Source organism: Topomyia yanbarensis, chromosome 3, assembly GCF_030247195.1.
Source record: "Topomyia yanbarensis strain Yona2022 chromosome 3, ASM3024719v1, whole genome shotgun sequence".
Classification (NCBI taxonomy): domain Eukaryota; kingdom Metazoa; phylum Arthropoda; class Insecta; order Diptera; family Culicidae; genus Topomyia; species Topomyia yanbarensis.
Genome location: NC_080672.1, coordinates 145,343,727 through 145,363,674, shown reverse-complemented (window position 1 = coordinate 145,363,674; position 19,948 = coordinate 145,343,727). Strand labels below are relative to the sequence as shown.

At 35.1% G+C, this 19,948-nt stretch overlaps 2 protein-coding genes across 4 annotated transcripts in view; one reads left to right on the top strand and one right to left on the bottom strand.

The window, feature by feature from the left end:
- The window catches only part of LOC131691889 (dystonin), a 458,938-nt gene extending 456,998 nt beyond the window's left edge, over positions 1 to 1,940 (bottom strand). For all 3 annotated transcript variants that reach the window (XM_058978603.1, XM_058978605.1, XM_058978606.1), the window contains exon 1: positions 1,265 to 1,940. The gene's annotated coding sequence lies outside the window, so the exon portion shown is untranslated. The remainder of the gene's footprint in view (positions 1 to 1,264) is intronic.
- A 1,746-nt stretch (positions 1,941 to 3,686) lies between these two features.
- LOC131692379 (protein Cep89 homolog) lies at positions 3,687 to 16,578 on the top strand. The gene is made up of 5 exons (XM_058979388.1): positions 3,687 to 4,009; positions 7,044 to 8,200; positions 8,263 to 8,392; positions 15,875 to 16,042; positions 16,104 to 16,578. Exons 2-5 carry the CDS (start codon positions 7,192 to 7,194, stop codon positions 16,414 to 16,416), a joined length of 1,620 nt encoding a protein of 539 aa, XP_058835371.1. The 5' UTR covers positions 3,687 to 4,009; positions 7,044 to 7,191; the 3' UTR covers positions 16,417 to 16,578.
- Positions 16,579 to 19,948: the final 3,370 nt, after the last annotated feature.

Here is a 19,948-nt window from a genome sequence, read left to right as displayed (position 1 = left end):
CATCTATAGCTTGCGATAAAAATTTGTTTCATTTGAATATCTCGTTTCAAGCTTACTATTGAGTCCTATATGAACCATAAAAACGAAATGGTTCGAATTATCAGAATAAGCATTGAAATATTTGGTATTGCTAATGACTAATAAAAGTTTCCTATTCCTGTTCACATAAACTGCTTTTGACTGTCCCGGAAACACATGATTAATATAGGTATTACAATTCTTGAAATAACAAATCATCTTCTTTGAAAATACAATAATTGAAGTGTTCACGAGATCAATCATGTATTTTTTCGCAAAGTTTGTGGCTATTTAAATTTACAAAATATGTCCCTTCGATTTCATTAGCATTTTCATCATACTTTTTTAAAAATTGTCACGTGGCCCTTTTAAAAGTCGCTGAGAACGAATATGAAATCGAAAAATATTATATGCTTTTCCAATATGGCGTATTTTGATTAAAATACGTCGAAGGGGCATATTGTGTAACTTCAAATAGCAATAAATTTGCGAAAAACGTGATTGATATATTGAAATCCTAAATCAAACATATATTGACATCTTGAACACTCAAATTAATGGTTAAGAGTTGTACTAAATGATGTAACTGGAGAGACAGAACACAAATTTTCATAACCCTTAGGTTTCCAGCTACTAAGCCATGTTGATCTGTGTTATGTTGTTGTGTCTACTAATTGTGACTTCCATCGAAATTTCATTTGAAGCATTCTCAGCTAGGAATTAGATATGCTACATTACTTGTCTAAAAAATCTCTGGGGTTTTCAGAATTTTGACATTCTGCTTAGTTACTAAGATATTGCAAGAAATGTGCTGAGAAATTTTGTGATTTTGGCTTAAAATGACTGTGTCTGGGGATTGGTACAAGTTATCTTGATATATAAGATGTTTTTCTGTGTAAAAAATAACAACTATACAACCAATACATGATTAACAAAAAAATTGCGCGATTAAAAAAATACCAAATTTTAATGTTGAAATTTTTCGGTACTCCACGATGCAACTGGACGCACATAATCAATAATATTTATGTGAGTTAAGAATTTTTTTACATCTCCAGTGTTGTAAGTCTTCGAAAGACAAACATGCAATATATTATCGTACTAAAGTGACTCTATATACGAGATATGGATATTACGGTATCTCTCCAGGAATCACCATAAACAAGTGACTCCATTGCAATAAAATGTATCATATTTTTAACCTTTACAATGAGTATATATTGAAATATAGCATATGAATACTCACCCACGTCATCGGCTCTTTCCCTGTGCAGCACAAAGCAAAGTGAGGAAATATGGGAACTGCCAATATCCTAAATCTAGATATCGAAGTATAAACTACTTCGGATGATCTAATCCAGATTTTCTGTGAAAATTCACGCGTCGCTCACTTTTCCACATCATTGCCACTTCACCGGCCTGACAGATACGCTGGCTTTAAATTAAACAAGACCGCCTGCTGTCACTTATCAATGTCTGCTAATTTATTCTACAGATAATCTACTCGCACACTACTACCGCATAACACTTTATTTTCTGTCACGGTTGATTTTACTATTATTGACCCCCTGGACGGCAGACATAAATCCGTGCTGTCTAGTCCACGCGAGGCGAAACAGATTGGAGCAGACAGAAAAAAGCAAATGAACCCTTTGTTTTCTGTACAAGCAGAAACAGCAACCACTCTAAACCGCAGTCGGAATCACTGGAAAAACTCGTTTCGAGACATGACACACTTGCATTTGCATTCAGCTTCGAACTTGATTAAACAAATTTTACAAGCGAAAAATACTCTTTTCGGGCCTTACATCAAAATCACTCGCGGATGAAAATTTCAGTGTGATTCTATAATCATTGCGCAGTCACGATGCAAAAAAAACACCGTAAGAACACGACCGGATAAACACACGCGGCCGTTTGCCGATCGATAACAGAAGAAATTGAAGCCGTATTCGTATACCGTGATGTCAAAACTGCGAGAGAGAAAGCGAAGACTGGATTGAGCGACCGCAATGAATCAAAACAAACGTGTGAGAAATGAGAAAGGTCTATTCTCTTGAAGTGTAGCAACTAGCGGTGGATTTTCTTGTTGGACAAGAAAGTCTAACTGTACACGCGAAAAACTGGGAAGTTAATTAATATTTGGGCTTTCCATTACACGTCTATTATAATTTAATGAAACACTACGATTTTGTCTGCTTCATTCAGAATGTTTTATTGATTTATAAGCGTCAAGCGAATTTGAAGATTATAGCTCTAAACACACGATATCATTAAGTGGTAATATGTAGTATGGCAATTTCTATGTGTATACCTGCAAAAACTTATTTAGCCCCTTAACGCCTTTCTGAGGTTTTACGTCCCTTTGTAAAGTTTTACTCAGAGGTATAAAATAGTAGTATCCGAAAAACGTCGTAAAAATGTTATCGATTGTAGGCACCGTAAGATTTTCTCTCTCATTAACTATGTGTGTTATTCAAGCTAGAATAACCAAAATGTGAAAAATCAAGTAACAGGAATAGACAAAATGTGAAAAATCAAATAGAGTCGGTCAAAGACGGATTTTATTCTGATTTGTTCTCAAATTGCTTAACAAATCAATAAGCAATATAGTAAATGAATGTTTATTTCTTTATTATGGAGTGAAATATAAAATACGGTTGTTCTAATAGACGATCTACCAATGATATTTTTCCTAACAATGTCACTGCTAAGCATTCGCTGCTAAGCATAAATAAACTTATTGCTAACATTCTTATTTGTCAGTTGATGATGATAATGAAAACACACTCGTCAAGTGATCCACAGGGGAGAGGAACAAAACATTACTATTATGCAATCAGCAAGCTCACGCAGAAAATCAGCCGGAATGTTGACTGGTCTAATAAGTATTCCTGCTCCAGTGACACAACCGAATCTAGTTAGAATCTAGTTGTGTCATTAGAGACGGAATACGAATTAGAACCCTGGCTGGTTTCGGCTCATTTCCGGCTTAACTTTACTGGGGTATGGCAACCAAAACAAGTTTCCGACGGTATTCCAAGGTCCACTATCAAGTTCTAATTGAGCGAACGCTATAAGCACATTAGCCAGAACCTGGAGTTACTTCGGTCCTAATCCAAACGAAAAAAGTTACCGAATAGTGTAATACCATGTTCACACTACATATTTACAACACGTTTTAATAATTAGCAACAAGCAAAATGTCATCAAGATAGCGTTAAAACACGTTTTAACTCGTAGTGTGAACGAAGTATAACCTGTTACTATACACCGGAAACATAAATCTAGTGATCCCATACCTCGAAGAGTAACCAGAAAAAAAATCAAGAACTGAAAGCCAAGTACATTGGTGTTTTAGTTCTAGATTCTAGACACGTGTGTCGAGCTTCGAATCTCGATTTCGGAAAATATTGAACATAAGTAAACAAAAATTTCATGTTGCTGCGATAGCAATTTTTAAATCAGTTAATTACATCGCCAAGCCGAATTCAGTGTATGCTTATTTCACCTCTCATTTTGTAGAAATTATGACGAAACCAGCATAGAACCTGATGAGGGATTTTCCTCACCATTTTTCTCATGCACCGTTCTCAGTTCTCGCACCCTCTCAACATATGCTACGTTGGTAAAAAGTGGGGTTGTTTGTTGTTGCGCCGTTCGGTTGTCATAGGCAAGTAGATTTTAATCGCAAAATTTCTTTACTTTTCTAACTGAAACAAGCGTTTTTGTTAAGCAAATTCGACGAAATTGCTATTGGTAGTAATATCTATAAAAAAATAAAATCTAATCGATAAAGATTTGCCTACAGGAAGTTATTGCAATGATGCAAAGTACGAGTTAGTGTTTGTATGCAATCTGTACGTAATCAATGTTTGTAATTATTCATGTTCCTACTATGTGTGATGGTGCTACCACCAGTATTTCACGCTGGTGATTTGCTGAGCCGGAATGGGAATAGTTTGCATTAAATTGTGATTAACAATTTCGTGTGAGTACTGAAAAAAGAGCCAGAATTTCAAACCAAGCTAATGTAGGGCGAAGTGAAAGTAAGTGTACAACTGTTAAAGTGAGATCTTTGTTTTTTACCTTTCTGTTTATTGAAAGGACAAACGATCCATGTATCATTCAAGAATACTGTAGAGCAGCGGTTCTCTACTTGTGCCTTCATTGAGATAATGAATCAGTAGGGTAAGGTTGGGCAAATCTGACCGTTGGGTAAACCCGACCTCCCTCTGTTATCGAAAATCAGAAGCACTGCGCGAACTAATATCAATGTTGTCCTGTAGACCATCGAAAATAATCATAATGGTGGTATGACAGAATTTTATTAGTCTACATTGTAATGCTCAAACAACAAAAAGTGTGTTTTTACAACTTTTGATTTGATTTTTGTGTATCATTGATTACAGGATATTTCTGATTGTTAAAGTGACAGCATAAAAATGTAAGTGGATTTAAATTCTTTGATTAGGCAATCCATTAGACGTTTGTTTGACAATTCAGCGGTGGGTTCTGTCAACAGGTCTACTACTGCGAACAGAAAAACTCGTCCGACAAACATCTTTCGTTAGTTCGATTCATTTGATGTTGGATCGATACGTACCCTTCGGAGTAACGTCAGAATATGTAAACAAGAAATAATCAGCTGATCAGAAACGTCTCATGGATTGCCTAATTAAAGGCCTACAAAGTGCATAGATGAATTTAGTTCAACTTTTTCATAATTTTTTTTAATTGCATCGTAATGAAAAATGACACGGTGGGGTAAATCCAACCTCTAAATAGTGGGGTAAATCCAACGGATTTTTTGCTAAGAAAATGATTATTTATAAAATTGAAATATATTTTTATTGTTATTTTTTATTATTTTTTCACAATGGTTCATAATTACAAACGAAAGATACAAAAACGCTCATAGGCAAATGGGAACATCTTTACGACTGCTCGCGATTTTGATATTCCAAAATTTACATTGAATTCCATTTTCTTCATGCTACAATTCAATAACATAATATTCATTGATTTATCATTGAAAACCCATAAAATTAGGGCAATATCTATACTAAATCAACCAAAAAACATAGGCGGTCGGGTTTACCCCACCATTTTTGAAAACAGCAAAAATGAACGTTTTCGCAAAACGCTTGTATCTCAAAGTTCTCCAAAGATACGAATAAAATTATATACATAGAAAGTTGCCCAGAAGTCTAACCTTAAATTTGGTATATAAATGAGCATTTTACAGCCAAAACCATTTACTAGATCGGATTTTCCCCACCTTACCCTACATATTATTTGCTTTTTATGATACTGTTACAGTTACTGCAGTCGCGGGTTCCGCTATGTTATTACCAAAGGTTGACTCGTAATTTTATTCATAAATTAAGGATCATTGTATTACCAGAAATTCTGAAACAATCACGTTTTTTACGTTTTGAAAACAATACCGTGAACATAAATAATGTGTCATATTTGTGCATAATTTTGCTTCCGTAACGCTTTTATTTATATGAACTTTAATTGCGGTTTCTGAATTCTGACACAATTTCGTTTTTACGTTGTGAAAACAGAACCGCGAACATAAACAATTTGTCTTATAATTGTGTAAAATTTTACATCCGATACACTTATTCGTGGAGCTATTTGATTATTTGTGAACTTCAGTAACGTTTTCCGCCATGTCATTACCAAGTCGTGATTCATACCGTTAGCAAGTTTATAATTTTATGAAAATTATTCGTAAACCAATGGTTGACTCGTGACTTTACTTGTAAATTAAGCATCATTGTTAACATTGCACAGATTCATTCTTTATTACATCTTGATAATTCGGTTTTAGTGGTTGTGCATTAGTTCAAAATTAAAACGGTCTTGATATTTTCTCGTGAACTATTTCGCGCACTTCGGAAAAGTATTCATGAAATCATTCATGTCTTGTGAACTGGTTCATGACTCCTAATATATGGGGTCGTGAAATAGTTCACAAAATAATAAAATTCATTTCCACTTTCATAATTAATAAAATATGCAATTTCGCAGAACTCAGAAAATTATTCATTGTTTCGTGAATTGGTACATGATTTCTAGTATATTTGTCTCGACTCACAATTCGTGCTTGCGGAATGGTGCTTATAATGAGAAGATATTCCTAATCATTTTCACTTTCTTGCAACACGGAATATGCTATTGAAATACTCACATGAACTATATTACAAAATTTGGATTATAACTTATAGAATCATGTTTGTTCTGCGAACAGTTTTATGAAAATTAACATATTTGTACTATGCTATATCTCTCCTTACTGGAGAAAAATTAGGCAAAAACTATCTTTTCTCCACTGAGGAGAAAATTGTTTAAACCACTTTTGCGCATCAAGGACACAAAACTTATAACAAAATTAGTTAAGGGGTTACACCACTGTTGCATTAAAAAAAAACTAGTTTTTGGAACAACTTGGCATCTATCAGCCTACCAGTGCAGAGGTCGATTTTCTATATCCTTTCGAATACTAGTAATTTCGTGAACACATTTGTTTTTTCAAGTTGTATAGACATATGATTATCTGTTGAAAAGGGAGAAGAGAAGGGACGGATGTGCACATATTCATAGAGATACATTTTTCCAAACATTGTGTTTGACCCTACAGTTTTTCGATGTATTTCAAATTAGCAAAAATCGCACTATTTTCAAATCACTTGGAATGTGTTGATGGGATAAGATCGCAGGAATTTGAATGTTTTTTGGAGATCTGGAATCTAGTTATGTAATACTGTTTCAGCAACGTTGCCGGATTTCTCCTTTTAATGTAACTTTTTCATAATTCAACTTTGGAATAAAATTTGAAAAAAGGTATTTTTAGAGTTGGTGCAATACACTGCAACACTATTATTTTCAGTTAGTTTTACATTGAGGTTATACAAATGGCTGTGTTCAACTAGGTAGCAATGATTAAAAACGAAAAATTCTGAAATGTATTTAAAATAGCTTTTCATAGTTTTGCTTTTTATTCTTTTATCAAGGTCTTCGAAAGTGAGGCTTCCAATCTTTCTGGCATGCTTGAGATATTAACATATGGAAAAAGTAATACCCAGTTGTCTTTAATTCTCCGAAACTCAAAAAGTAACAAAAATCACAATTTCTCTGAGAAAAAGCAATGACCAATCGGAAATGTCCTCACACCTACCGATTCGCAAAAATGTTGAGCCTTTGTTCAAAATTGTGTCCGAGCTGGCACCGCCCTCAGTTCAATCTTCCTCCACCGTCCAGACCCAACGTCGGCACGATGTTGATCAACACAAAAATGATATTTACCGAAACCGACTTAAGGGACACAAAAGCCATATTCCCGGACCGACAAGGACATATGTGGGCAGGGCTGTAAGCAGAAGCAAAAGCGCTGAGGATTTACTGGCGGGCAACGATCGCGCTTGTATGGATAACAAACCAATCAGTACAGATAAGCTAGAGAGTGTGCTTCGAGCGAGGGATCGTCAGATTACGAAACTGATCGAAAAGATCACTACTCTGTTTGAGTGCAACAATCAGTTTGCGATTGAAAACGACAAACTGCAAAAGGAATACCAGCAGGCACAACAGAATTTGAAAGTCCTAGAAGATAGTAAGGGGAAGCCTTGCGACAACTGTGGAGTTTATGAAAATGAAAGGGATGCACTGATGAAAGAGAACAGTGATCTAAAAAATGACATAAAAATGATGAAAATTCTGGTTTATCGTTTGAATGTCCAGGTCGAGCGGTATCAGGATGTGATGCGAGATGGTAAAGGGCTGAAGGGCGACATACCGAAAATTGACTTCGTTGATAGTTCATACGGAGGAAGCAAAGACAATCTCAATTGGGGGCCTGTAAATACGCACACCTTAGGACCACTGCTAAATGCATACGAAGAAACGATAGGAGAGAAGAATGATCTTGTTCAACAGTACGAACGAGAATTAATTGAATTCACTGGAAAGCTGAAGGTAGTGTTGGGGGAGAATGAAAAACTTCACAAGGAAATGGAAGAAATTAAAAGCACTCAGAATAACTGGTTTTCAGAGCGTGCGAGATTGCAGGCACAAGCCGACATATTCAAGAACAAGGCTGAAATTCAAGGCAAACGTGCTGATCTGGCTAAGGAAAAGTTAGTGGAAGTTTTGAAATGCTACGAACAAAAAAGTATGCTTAATACTTCATTTGTTTAAATTCCGAACATAATAGTGTTTTATCTATCTTTCCAGTTCAAGCTCAGTGTCTTGATATAGAGCGACTGCAAGAGGCTTACTCTCGTTCCAAAAGTGAATTAATCTCGGTTAGGAATCTTAACCAACAGCCCGAAGTTATGGTTGAAAGTTTGAAAGAATGTCAGAGGTAAGTTTTCAAAATGCTTTTGAACCGTTAAACAACTGTTCACAGTTGTCCTTGGGGCACCGTGGTCTTATAGACCAATCGTTATACGGCATGTTCACGGCCTGATTATGAAGTATTCTTAGAACCATGGCACTAGTGCCATGCACGCACGAAAAAAAAATCCGTTCATAAATTCATGAAAACAAGATCACAATTTTGTGAACTGAAGGATTTACGAAAACCGTGACCAAGTTCCACAAATTATGAATAATAAACCTCGTATTCAAGAAACTATTTGTGTTTCGAAAAAATCTAGTTAGCGTCGAATATATACATGGCGTTACTTTTGAATGTTTGGTAGGGTTACTGTGGTTGTTCCAAAGTTTAGTTTTTGTTGTGATCCTTGTTCACAATTTGGGAATACACAGCCGACAGTTAAACGATGTTCATGATAGCAGGAGCTTATTCATTATTTTTGTGATTTCTTATCAAGTTACAGTGATATTTTATTCATGAGTTTGCTATCGGATTTTTGTCAGACTAGCGTGATTTATGTTCATGATTGCAGGATCTTAGTCACGATTTTCGTAATTTCTATTTCGTGGTATTTTAGTCATTAGTAGAGTGATTCATGCTCATGATTTCAGGATACTAGTCACGATTTTTGTGTGAGTAATGTGATTTATATTCATGATATCAGGATCTTTGCACGATTTTCATAATTTCTACTGAGGTTATCGTGATATTTTAGTCACGAGTAGAGTGATTTATGTGCATGAATTCGGGATCTTAGTCACAATTTTTGATATTTTTATCATGAGTAATGTGTTTTATATTCATGATTTCAGGATCTTCTTCACGAATTTCGTAATTTTTATTCACGCTATCTTGATATTTTAGTCACGAGTAGAGTGATAGTGCATGATTTCAGAATCTTAGTCACGATTTTTGATATTTTTGATGATTTATGTTTTTGATTTTAGGATCTTAGTTACATTTTTTAAATTTATTTACACGGTTTCATGATATTTTATTCTAGAGCTTACTTTCGAATTTGACACGTGGAGTGATGTGACTGATGTTCATAGCATCACCAGTTTTATTATGATATTCGTAATTTCTCTTCGCCTTATCGCGATCTGTTATTTTTTATTATTATCTGTTTTTGTACTCGGAGTGTCGCGACAATATAAACAGGAACAACATAAATGTGTGACTAATAAGCGGGATCTTGTTCCTTGAACTATACCACGAACACGATTTGGGGCTCTATGATGTATTTTGGTGCCCAGCGCTGTTTTCTTTTTCTGTCGAGACATCACACTGAACCTTATCAAATGAATAACGATGCTCTAGATCCAAATAGCTTTAATATATCTGCTCGTGCCTCTTACTGGGCGTTAGCAGGTGCACATATATGACATTTGATGAAATAGTGCAACAAAAACAAACAACAAATTCTACGAATAATACTCTAGATTTTGAGAAAATTTCATGACCATGTTGCATGAAATTTTAATTGATTAGGGACATCTTCTAAATATCACAAGCACGCAAGATAGATCCTAGGTGAAGTACTAGGAATCATGAACTAGTTCACGAACCCATGAATAATATTTCATGGTTTTGTGAAATATTTTACGTACACGAATGGTCAGTCGTGACTATTGTACTAGGAATCATGAACCAGTTCACGAATTTATGAATAATGTTTGATGATTTCGTGAACTATTTCGCGAGCACGAATGGTAAGTCATAATTTCAGCTCAAGAATACATGAATAATATTCTATGATTTCGTGAACTATTTCACGACCATGAATGGTAAATCATGGTCATTATACTAGAAATCGTGAACCAGTTCACGAATACATGAATAATATTGTATGATTTCGTGAAACATTTCACGAACGCGAATAGTAAAACGTAACTAGTTTACTAGGGATCATGAACCAGTTCACGAATACATGAATAATATTTCATGATTTCGTGAACTATTTCACGACGAATAGTAAGTCGAGACTATTATACTAGAATCAAGAACCAGTTCACGAATAATTGAATAATGTTTGATCATTTTGTGGAGTATTTCTCGAGCACGGAAGATGGATCGTGACTAATATATTAGGAATCATGAATTAGTTCACGAGGATTGTATGGATTCATGAATAAAATTCCGAGATTCGTGAAATAGTTCACGAGAAGTATCCGGACTGTTTTGATTTTGTCAATTAATTTCCCTAAATCTATGAATAGCATCATAAGTTAACCTTTGGTTTTATGAATAATGTTCTTAAAGTTGTGCACCAGTTCATCTACAGGAAAGCGATTTGGTAATGACATGGCGGACTAATAAAAGCGTTACGCGGCTGTTACTGAAGGGACATTGAATATAATTATAAAAGCCATGATTTTCGTTCATGGTCCTGTTTTCGTAACATAAAAACGTGGTTGTTCCAGAATTCATGGCAATTTATTCACGATTTTTGGAACAGTTTTTTTCCGTGCGCTGATTATCGAATATATAATCAGCTCAAACAACTTCCTCGACATGATTGTAGTATCAAGGCTTTGCGTTCGTGATTCGTTCACTGATTGAGGCAATAGAGTAATATCGGGGGAGCTGTCGCTTCGGATGAAATGTAATATAATAGTAGTGAAGTGAAATCTCGTTACCTTACTACTACAATTTGATACTGCGAGTTTCTTCATCGATGAATTACAATACTGGAGATGTGAAACAGGGAAGATCGGGGATAGTTGGCGATGTTTTCAGTTTTCTTTTTTACCGCTTTGGCTTAGCTAGATGTTGCAAAATAGAACACGTCGCATAAAACGGCAAACTGTTGGCAACATCTCTGAATTTTATTAAAATGTTTGATGCTTTGTTTCCATTTTTAAAGACAAAAATATGTGATGCGGAAAAGCCGCCAACATTCTCCATCCCCGGGGTAAGTATGGAAGAATGTCAGAAAATAAACAATCAAATGAAAATCTAATTACATCGGGGGTTCTTATGATATGTACTGGTTGTCTTTTAAAATATATTATTGGACACTTGCCATTATATTTCAGACTCAATAGCAAATTTTCGAAATTCTTCGGGCGATTGGCCGAAGTAAATGTCCCTTGCATTGACGAGATACACAAGAAAAAGATTGTCTAACTTTGGAGTAAATTCTAGAAATGAAAATATTTTATGACTGTTTTTGACCTAGCCCCGCGTGCGTCGCCACCAAATTTCCCCAACCCCATATTGAGCATGAGCATGGGCATGATGACCGTACAATTTGTAGTTGCTACTCCGTAATTGATCACAACAAGCGAAATTGCACAGAGAATCAACGCATAGGGCCTGGGAGTACCTATCCATCCTCAATGTGAACGTTTCGAGATTTCTATACTGAAATGACAATAACGGTGCCAGCCACGTCCTTACAGTCAACGGGGAAGGGAAGGAAAGTTAGTGTAAAAAACGTTGTTATGGAGACCGTATATACCTCTGCGTCTCCGCATTTGCCACGGGAAGGAGTTTTTGTGAGTAGGATGGGGTACAGTTACACAATTCTTGATTCACCATGATAATAGATACGATCTATACAACTCTCAGTAGTGTTATCATGGCTTTATTGCTCTGGGCAGCCGGCTGCCGAGAATTTATGATAGATTTATCGTTCATTGTATTAATTTTGAAATGCAAATCAATTTCAGCTCCAGACAGCCGACAGTCGGAAGTGTTGCTTATGTTTAATTGACTTCAGCGGCAGGTGAACAATTTTATTAGTTCTGGCTCCTTCATTCCGGCGAAACACGGCGTTACAAAAACAATACAATAAGCGATTACTTTTAGTGTCTCAAGACGCGTATACATTTTAATATTATTGTTAACGACAATTGCGTATTGGCTTTTTTCTCCGCTGATGATTGATTCTTATGTTACCGCCAAATGGGGTAACTTGCAACAGTTTAACATATTGCTGTTCAGATGAATTTGCCAAATAATAATAATGTATACAATTTAGGAGAATAGTTGTCAAATGTTAGCATATGTTTAAGGATAATCGTCAGCTGGTTGATTGAGCGTTTAAAATAACAGCCCATATAGCATTTCAAATCACATTTTTAAGCTTTAACCTACAACTAGAATAAAAAAATGCTCTATATACGCAGAACAGTACCAGGAAGCCGTCTTTACGCGAACTTGCTTCTCTATCAGTACCACAAAATGCTCAATTTTTATCTTCCTATACTCAACTCATACATATTTCAAATGTCATTCCTCATTCTAACAAGACCATGCATATTTCCCATGCGCATTAAATTCCCAGTGGATTAGTTTTCTAGTTGGTTCAATAAACACTAAATAAAGAAATTAGATTGCTCAGTTTAAAGAAATGTTAAAATTACCCTCTGTTCCTTTTTTTTATTAACGACTAATAGTGAGTCATTTTTTCCTCTTTTATGTTGTAACGATATTTAATTAGCAAGGGACTGGAAGGTGTGAAATACTTTTCAATTTTAAGAGCCATAGTACTTAAGAAAGAGCAAGGAGTTGAAGGAAGAATGTTTTGAAAAGCCTGGAATTGGGTCATATGAGCAAGCTTAGAGTTTCCTGGCGATTTATCCTTTTGTCTTCTACACACTGGAGCCTGGATGTTTTGGCATTAAATGCGATTCACCTGAATCTGCGGCATGTCCGGACAAGTATAAATTCTCTTAGGGTCGATTTCTTTACCCTTGCTTAACTTTTAAACCAGGTTCCCCACTACTTTTAAACCTGGCTTAAGCGTTGGGTGGGGTGAATAGATCGGCCCTTAGTGACTTATGCAGGCGGAACCGACAAAAAGTTAAGTGAAAGCTTTTCTTCCTTCAAGTCCTCGCTCTTCCTTGAGTATCATGGCTCTTAAAATTGAAAAATATTTCACACCTTCCAGTTTCTTGCTAATTAAATATCATTACAACATAAAAAAAATTAAAATTGTTTTCGACAAAATATATGCAATTGAGAATATAATGGAATGAACACTGCTTAATTATTTGCATTAAAATAAGATCGCATGAAATTAGCTGCCTAACCGAGGTGGTTCATTTTCAAAGATAGCGCTACTGATGAATCACTTTAAAAAAATAAGTGATAAGGGATGCGAACGAAAATAGCTGACCACCACCCCAACCAGATATTTTCGAAAAATGGAATAAAAACATCACTTTCTTTTGGGAATATGTGTAATATCTATATGGAGACAGAAAGATCTTTTTACCTACTATAGAAAAAATATAATCGTTCGGGGATTAGATTGAAAATCACCTTAAATAACGCAAAATGTTTAAAATTAAGAAAATTTACATAACATGCTCGAAAACACAATATCTCCCACAACTTCTACAAAACAGTTTTGCAACAAAAACCTATTGGATAATGTTTTTCGCATTCCTCGAGATACACAACGAGAGGCAGCGTTATATGTCTAAGAGACACGAGGAAAAGAAGATTCCGTTAACTAACCCTACCCGCCAACTAACCCCGGGCTCCACTAATCTTTATTGTTCACCTAAAAATATTATAGTTATGTGCGCCAAGTTACATCGCGGAGTACCGAAAATTTTCAGGACCTTATTTCGTTTTTTTATTGTGCTATTTTTTGGTAAATCATATATCAGTTGATTAGTTGGGACCTTTAAGATGGCATTCTGTACCCGAACACGGTCATCTAGCGTACACGAGCTTATTATTAGTCTCATTAGTTCTTGTTCTTCTTCTAGTTCTAGTTATTTCCCGTCGTCATATTTCTGCTACGAGGCCAAACACCGACACCAGAGGTGACTCACATTATCTGGACTAGATATCAACCCATTAACTGATGGACCGGGGACCTACGGCCTTACTTCCCCCCCGAAGGAAGGCGTGACCAAAGATTTTTTTCAACTCAGATAAATCTCAACAATCTCGTCTGGGACTGAACCCAGACCAACTTCATTTACAAGTTTTTTCAAGACTTAAAAAACAAAATGGTACGCGTGGTAACGTTAGATGCGTGTGGAATTCCAGAGCTGCGTACAGCCTATGGCCTCAGGATCGATCTGATTCACAAAAGTAATAATAAGGCTCCATATTAAACTAAATGTATTGGAGTATGGGAAAAAACTTCAAATTTGAAGTAATGGTGCGATCTCAAACTTTGAGATTGATTTTTCAGGGTTTCATCAAAAATAGTGTGTACAAATAATTTGTATATTTTATAGGTCATTCCTCCAATGAAAAAGGTTTTCTCGAGAGGTCAAAAGATGAAGTTTTTAATTTGAGCCGTTTACACGCACGCAGTTTTGAAAAATCATGAGAAAAACGCGTTTAAAGATTTTGAAAACACATTCGATGAATTTCGTGGTAGAATCACAGACTAACAGACATAACACTCAAAAATAATGCTTCGCTCACTTTAACGGTCATTTTAAATATATTTGTAGTTGGGACTATGGCTGCTCTTGAAATTATGGCGCCACTGACATATGAACAAGCATATGGGGGATAGACCACTAGTGAAAAATTGTTTCCAAGCTTGAGGGGTAACCCACCAGAAAACGAGTGTTTGGGACCGTGAATTAAAGGTGGAGCTAGTGTTCTGGGAAAATTACCAGATCGATGTTTTTAAGGGAATTCCCTCATAGTGTTATGTCTGTTAGACTGTGGTAGAATGTCTAAAACCCATAATTCCATGTAATTGTGACAATTGCGTGGAATTACGGGTTTTGGACATAGCTGATTACGAATCTGAAGTCACTGGTTCAAAATTCAAAATGGTTGATCCAATACGGCGCAGCCCCACTACAAAAAATAATTAGTATTTCAGCCAAAATCAATAAAAAAGGCTGTGTTATTTACAAAGACGAATTTGAGTTAAAAGTATTTAAATAAAAAAACGCCATTCCAATATGGCGGACTAAAATGTGACTTTATCGATATTGCCTAAAAAATTTCGTTTTTAACCGTTTTCTGTGGTTGTTTGATAACTCCCGGCGTCTGCATGAAGCCGTGAAATACGTTCTCGAAACCTGTACACATGTTCAGAGCAACGCGAAGCATTCTGGGAACGTGCATAATGCAATGGAAAGGTTTCTACCTGAGGCGGGCATTTCGAGCTGATAGCATCCAATGGCGACAGGATGCCGCTTCGCCCAATGTCCTATAGAAACTTTTTTGATGTATATAGTATATAGTAAACACTTATACCATTCGAAAAATGAAAAGATTAAGTTCAAAAAATGCAAAAATTACGTTCTTGGAAATGTTCTATGAGAATACCCCTTAAGAAAAACTTTCAAGGCATCTTATTATTTCCTCTCTCTTTTGCATTTAAACTCTTGCAATATGTTTGGGTTGCAAATATTTTTCTCTCGTAGTGATTGATCCGTAACCGATTGTGATGGCAATTGTGTAGAATTCACAGTTGATAACATTAGTAAATTTACTTGCTAGACGACTTACAACTATATTTCTCCCGCATAGGCTATTCGGAGAACTTAAGGTACAGCACGATTCGGAAAAAGCACAATCTACTGCTGAAGCAGATTCACTGAAGGCAGATCTTCAAGCGAAAACAGATGAAATATCCCAGCTTAAGTCCCACCTAGCAGGGCAGCAAAAGATTCTTGAGCGTGCCAAGGAGATCAATGAGTTTGTACCATTTGTTCATGAATCTTTAAGTTGCAGCAATATTTCCTAATCTTTATTGTAGAGTACTTATGGAGAAAACTTCTACCCTCAAGCAATCGCTTCATCACGTCAAACAATCAAAGGAGATTTTGAAGACCCGCCTGAAAAATATGGTTACTTGGGGCAAAAGTGTCGAACATCGCCGCGGCCAGTTACAAGATTCCTGGCGAAGTGTGAAATCTCTGCAGGATAAGATAAGGGTGCGGGAAGGGCAGTTGCAGGAGCTTCAAGCACGACACATTCAAGAAGTGAGTTATCTTCAGCGAAAGCTGAAGCAGCGTGAGGACAGCTTGCGGAGGATTCTGGAGGAGAAGACTCATTTTAGGAACGTATAGTACAGAAAGAAACAATCCAACCGTATGTTTAAACAGTACAAATCAACACACATGAAGTGTAATAGCAAATCAAAGTATCGAATACACCAATAATAGCTTAACATATGTACGCCTAAAACGGAACTAGTTAAATTATATGCTTTTGTTTTGCAATATCGAATTGTGGTAGGCAAAAGAAAAAATGCTTCATTATTGATTTATCACAATCCACAATTTTAGACATCTCCTGCAGATATTGTACCAACTCACTTCGTGGTCGGGGTGGACAAGTACTTTGGGAGGGTTCTGGACAAGGTGCTTAGAGTTCTAAGGTGATTCGTCTTTGGCAGTAACTAGGTGAGGAGTGAGGTAAGCGTGCAGCATGCTGCGGGGAAGAAAAATGACACCGAACAACTTTGTTTACATACTGAAATCCGAGCAAACATGCATGGGGTGTAGTATACAATGTCGTTAGCTGTCGTTTCTACATTCAACATGGCTGATCGGCGATTTCGAGGATCGTATCACCTGAGAATAAAAGCTCCTTGGTTCTGGAAGCTTTATGTTTAGAAAGACAAAACTGTTTGCGCCTAAATCGTTGGTTTTAGATATATAGTATCTTCAGCAAACTTTCTTAGAACTTTCTTGCCAATTTTTTATGCTAGTTGAATCAGGGTGGTTCTTGTGGTTAGGGAGTTTAGAGGATCAACTTCATATATATGTAAAATTCAGCTACATAATGTTCTACAAAGTTATAAAACAATCAAATTGAAACAATTTTTCTGAAGAAACTATGTGGCTATCTCTAATGGTTCATGTGTTATGATTTTTGCAATATTTAAGGTAGGGTAGCTCTTGAAAAAATGGTTTTCTATTAATATCTTTTTATGTGTTAATTACTCACTAATACTTTGAGGTTTTTTGGACTTTTGTAAATACACATTTTTTCCGAAGCAATGAAGTTTCTATCTCTTTTGTTTGCATAGTTACAGGCGATTTTCAAATCAAAAATAGCTGTTTTTAAAGCTAAATATCTTCCAAGATTTTAAATATTTTAATTTCATTTGAAAGATCGGAACTTTTCTAGCTTTTGGTGAAAAACTGCCGGAGCGTTATTTCTGTAAAAAATAATTAATTTTTAAAAATGGTATATTTTTCAACAAAAATCGTTCATAACTTTTCAAATAGACGAGATAATAACTTTACTTCAGCAAATATATGCGCCATTATCCCTGAGCAACATGGAAGGACGCAACCATTTAAATGTACGGTAGACTGTTCTTTCAAAAACAATTAAAAATCCAATAGAATTACCATGACTTTCGGCACTATCACACACATTGACTATTTTTCAGTTGATTTTACCATAAGAGATTGAGCGATGAAAATGTGACCCCTGAAAATCACTATTTTTCATTTGTCATTTCATATACTGATTTATCGTAAATACTTTGTTTGCAGCAGTTTGTTAGAACTTTGTATGGCGCATATTTTTGCTAAAGTAACAAAGTTATTATCTCGTCTATTTGAAAAGTTATGAACGTTTTTTTTGAAAAATACATAATTTTTAAAAATAATTAAAATTTTTAAAAATAATAAAACCTAGAAAAGTTCCGATCTTTCAAATGAAGTTAAAATATTTAAATTTGGAATTTGTAATCTTGGAAGATATATAGCTTTGAAAAAAGCTATTTTTGTTTTGAAAATCGCCTGTAACTATGCAAACAAAAGAGATAGAAACTTCATTGCTTCGGCAAAAACGTGTATTTCCAATAGTTCTAAAAACCTCTAAAACAAAGTATTAGCGAGAAATTAACACATAAAAAGTTATTAATAGAAAACCATTTTTCAAGAGCCACCCTACCTTAAATATTTCAAAAATCATAACACATGAACCATTACTGATAGTCACACAGTTTCTTCAGAAAAGTCGCTTCAATTTGATTGATTTATAACTTTGTAGAACATTATGTAGCTGAATTTTACATATCTATGAAGTTGATCCTCTAAACTCCCTAACCACAAGGACTACCCTGATTCAACTAGTATAAAAACGGCAAAAAAAATTCTAAGAAAGTTTGCTGAAGATACTATATATCTAAAACCAACGGTTTAGGCGCAAACAGTTTTGTCTTCCTAAATACAGCTTTGGGACCATAGTGCAATGGTAGGATCATTTTCCATAGAATTGGACAGACTAGATGACATGACATTACATGCTCTCTGAAACAAACTTGTGCCAAACAGTAGGTATGTATGTAGGAATGGAAGTTCGCATGTATGAATGTATGTACGGATGTTACACCGGCAACAATTTTGACTTTTTTTTCGGAACACCGCTAATTCGAACGGAAATTGGATGCACAAATCATATGCAAAATATGAGCTTTATCGGATAGCTCTAGTTCGCTCACAAGAGATTTCATGTTTCTATAGTAATATATATGGAAACTCGGAAATAAAACTTAAAATCCAATTAAAAATTCCACAACGACTCTGCATACCTTAAAACTTATGGTCGTATAGCTTATTTTATAACAAACAGTTTTTTTGAAGAATGCATATTGATTGGAGGATCTACGACAAAATTATTTAACTTTGAAGACCAGGAGATTTTTTTTAAGTTTTCTATTCTAAGCTTGGACGAGAAAGAGAGGCAACACATAACATCACAAGAGAATATCTTTTTACTGTAAAATCTGATCGATTGGAAGTCTTAGGCAATATTGATCCTTATACCATAAGTTATATATCTGCAGATTTTGGGATGCACAAAATGATACTGACATTTTTTACGGTTTTTTTTATTGCCAATCAGCTACAAACTTGAAAACTCTTGTGACTGTATTAGACTTTTCAGAAAAAGCTCATATTTGATAATTGATATGTGAAACCAATTACCGTTTGATGTGTATAGGAGCAATTTATCCCTGAGCAACATGGAAGGACAGCCTCTGAGCCGCCAAAACACTCATGGGAAGCCGTGTGCGCGATCATAGGTGTGACCATAAAGTACTGCACACACTGACCACTGCATCGGTGAGACGGTAGGTATACAGTTAATGCAAATAGGTTGCAAAAATAGGTTGTTGAGATAGCCCGATTGTGCACGGATAAATAACAATAACAACAATTGTGTCAAAGCCTTTAAAAGGGAGCTAAATGTAAGAAAAATAATATACGCAATCGCAGGATTCAGATGCTGTGGTCGCACTCGATTAATGCGTAGTAGTTGACCTAGCTCTGTACATTATTCTTTTATTATTTTATTTTTACAACGTGTGGTTCACACACACCACGTTCGATTATTAAACATCGGATAATTATGCAGCGCTGAATATATATATATATATATATATATATATATATATATATATATATATATATATATATATATATATATATATATATATATATATATATATATATATATATATATATATATATATATATATATATATATATATATATATATATATATATATATATATATATATATATATATATATATATATATATATATATATATATATATATATATATATATATATAT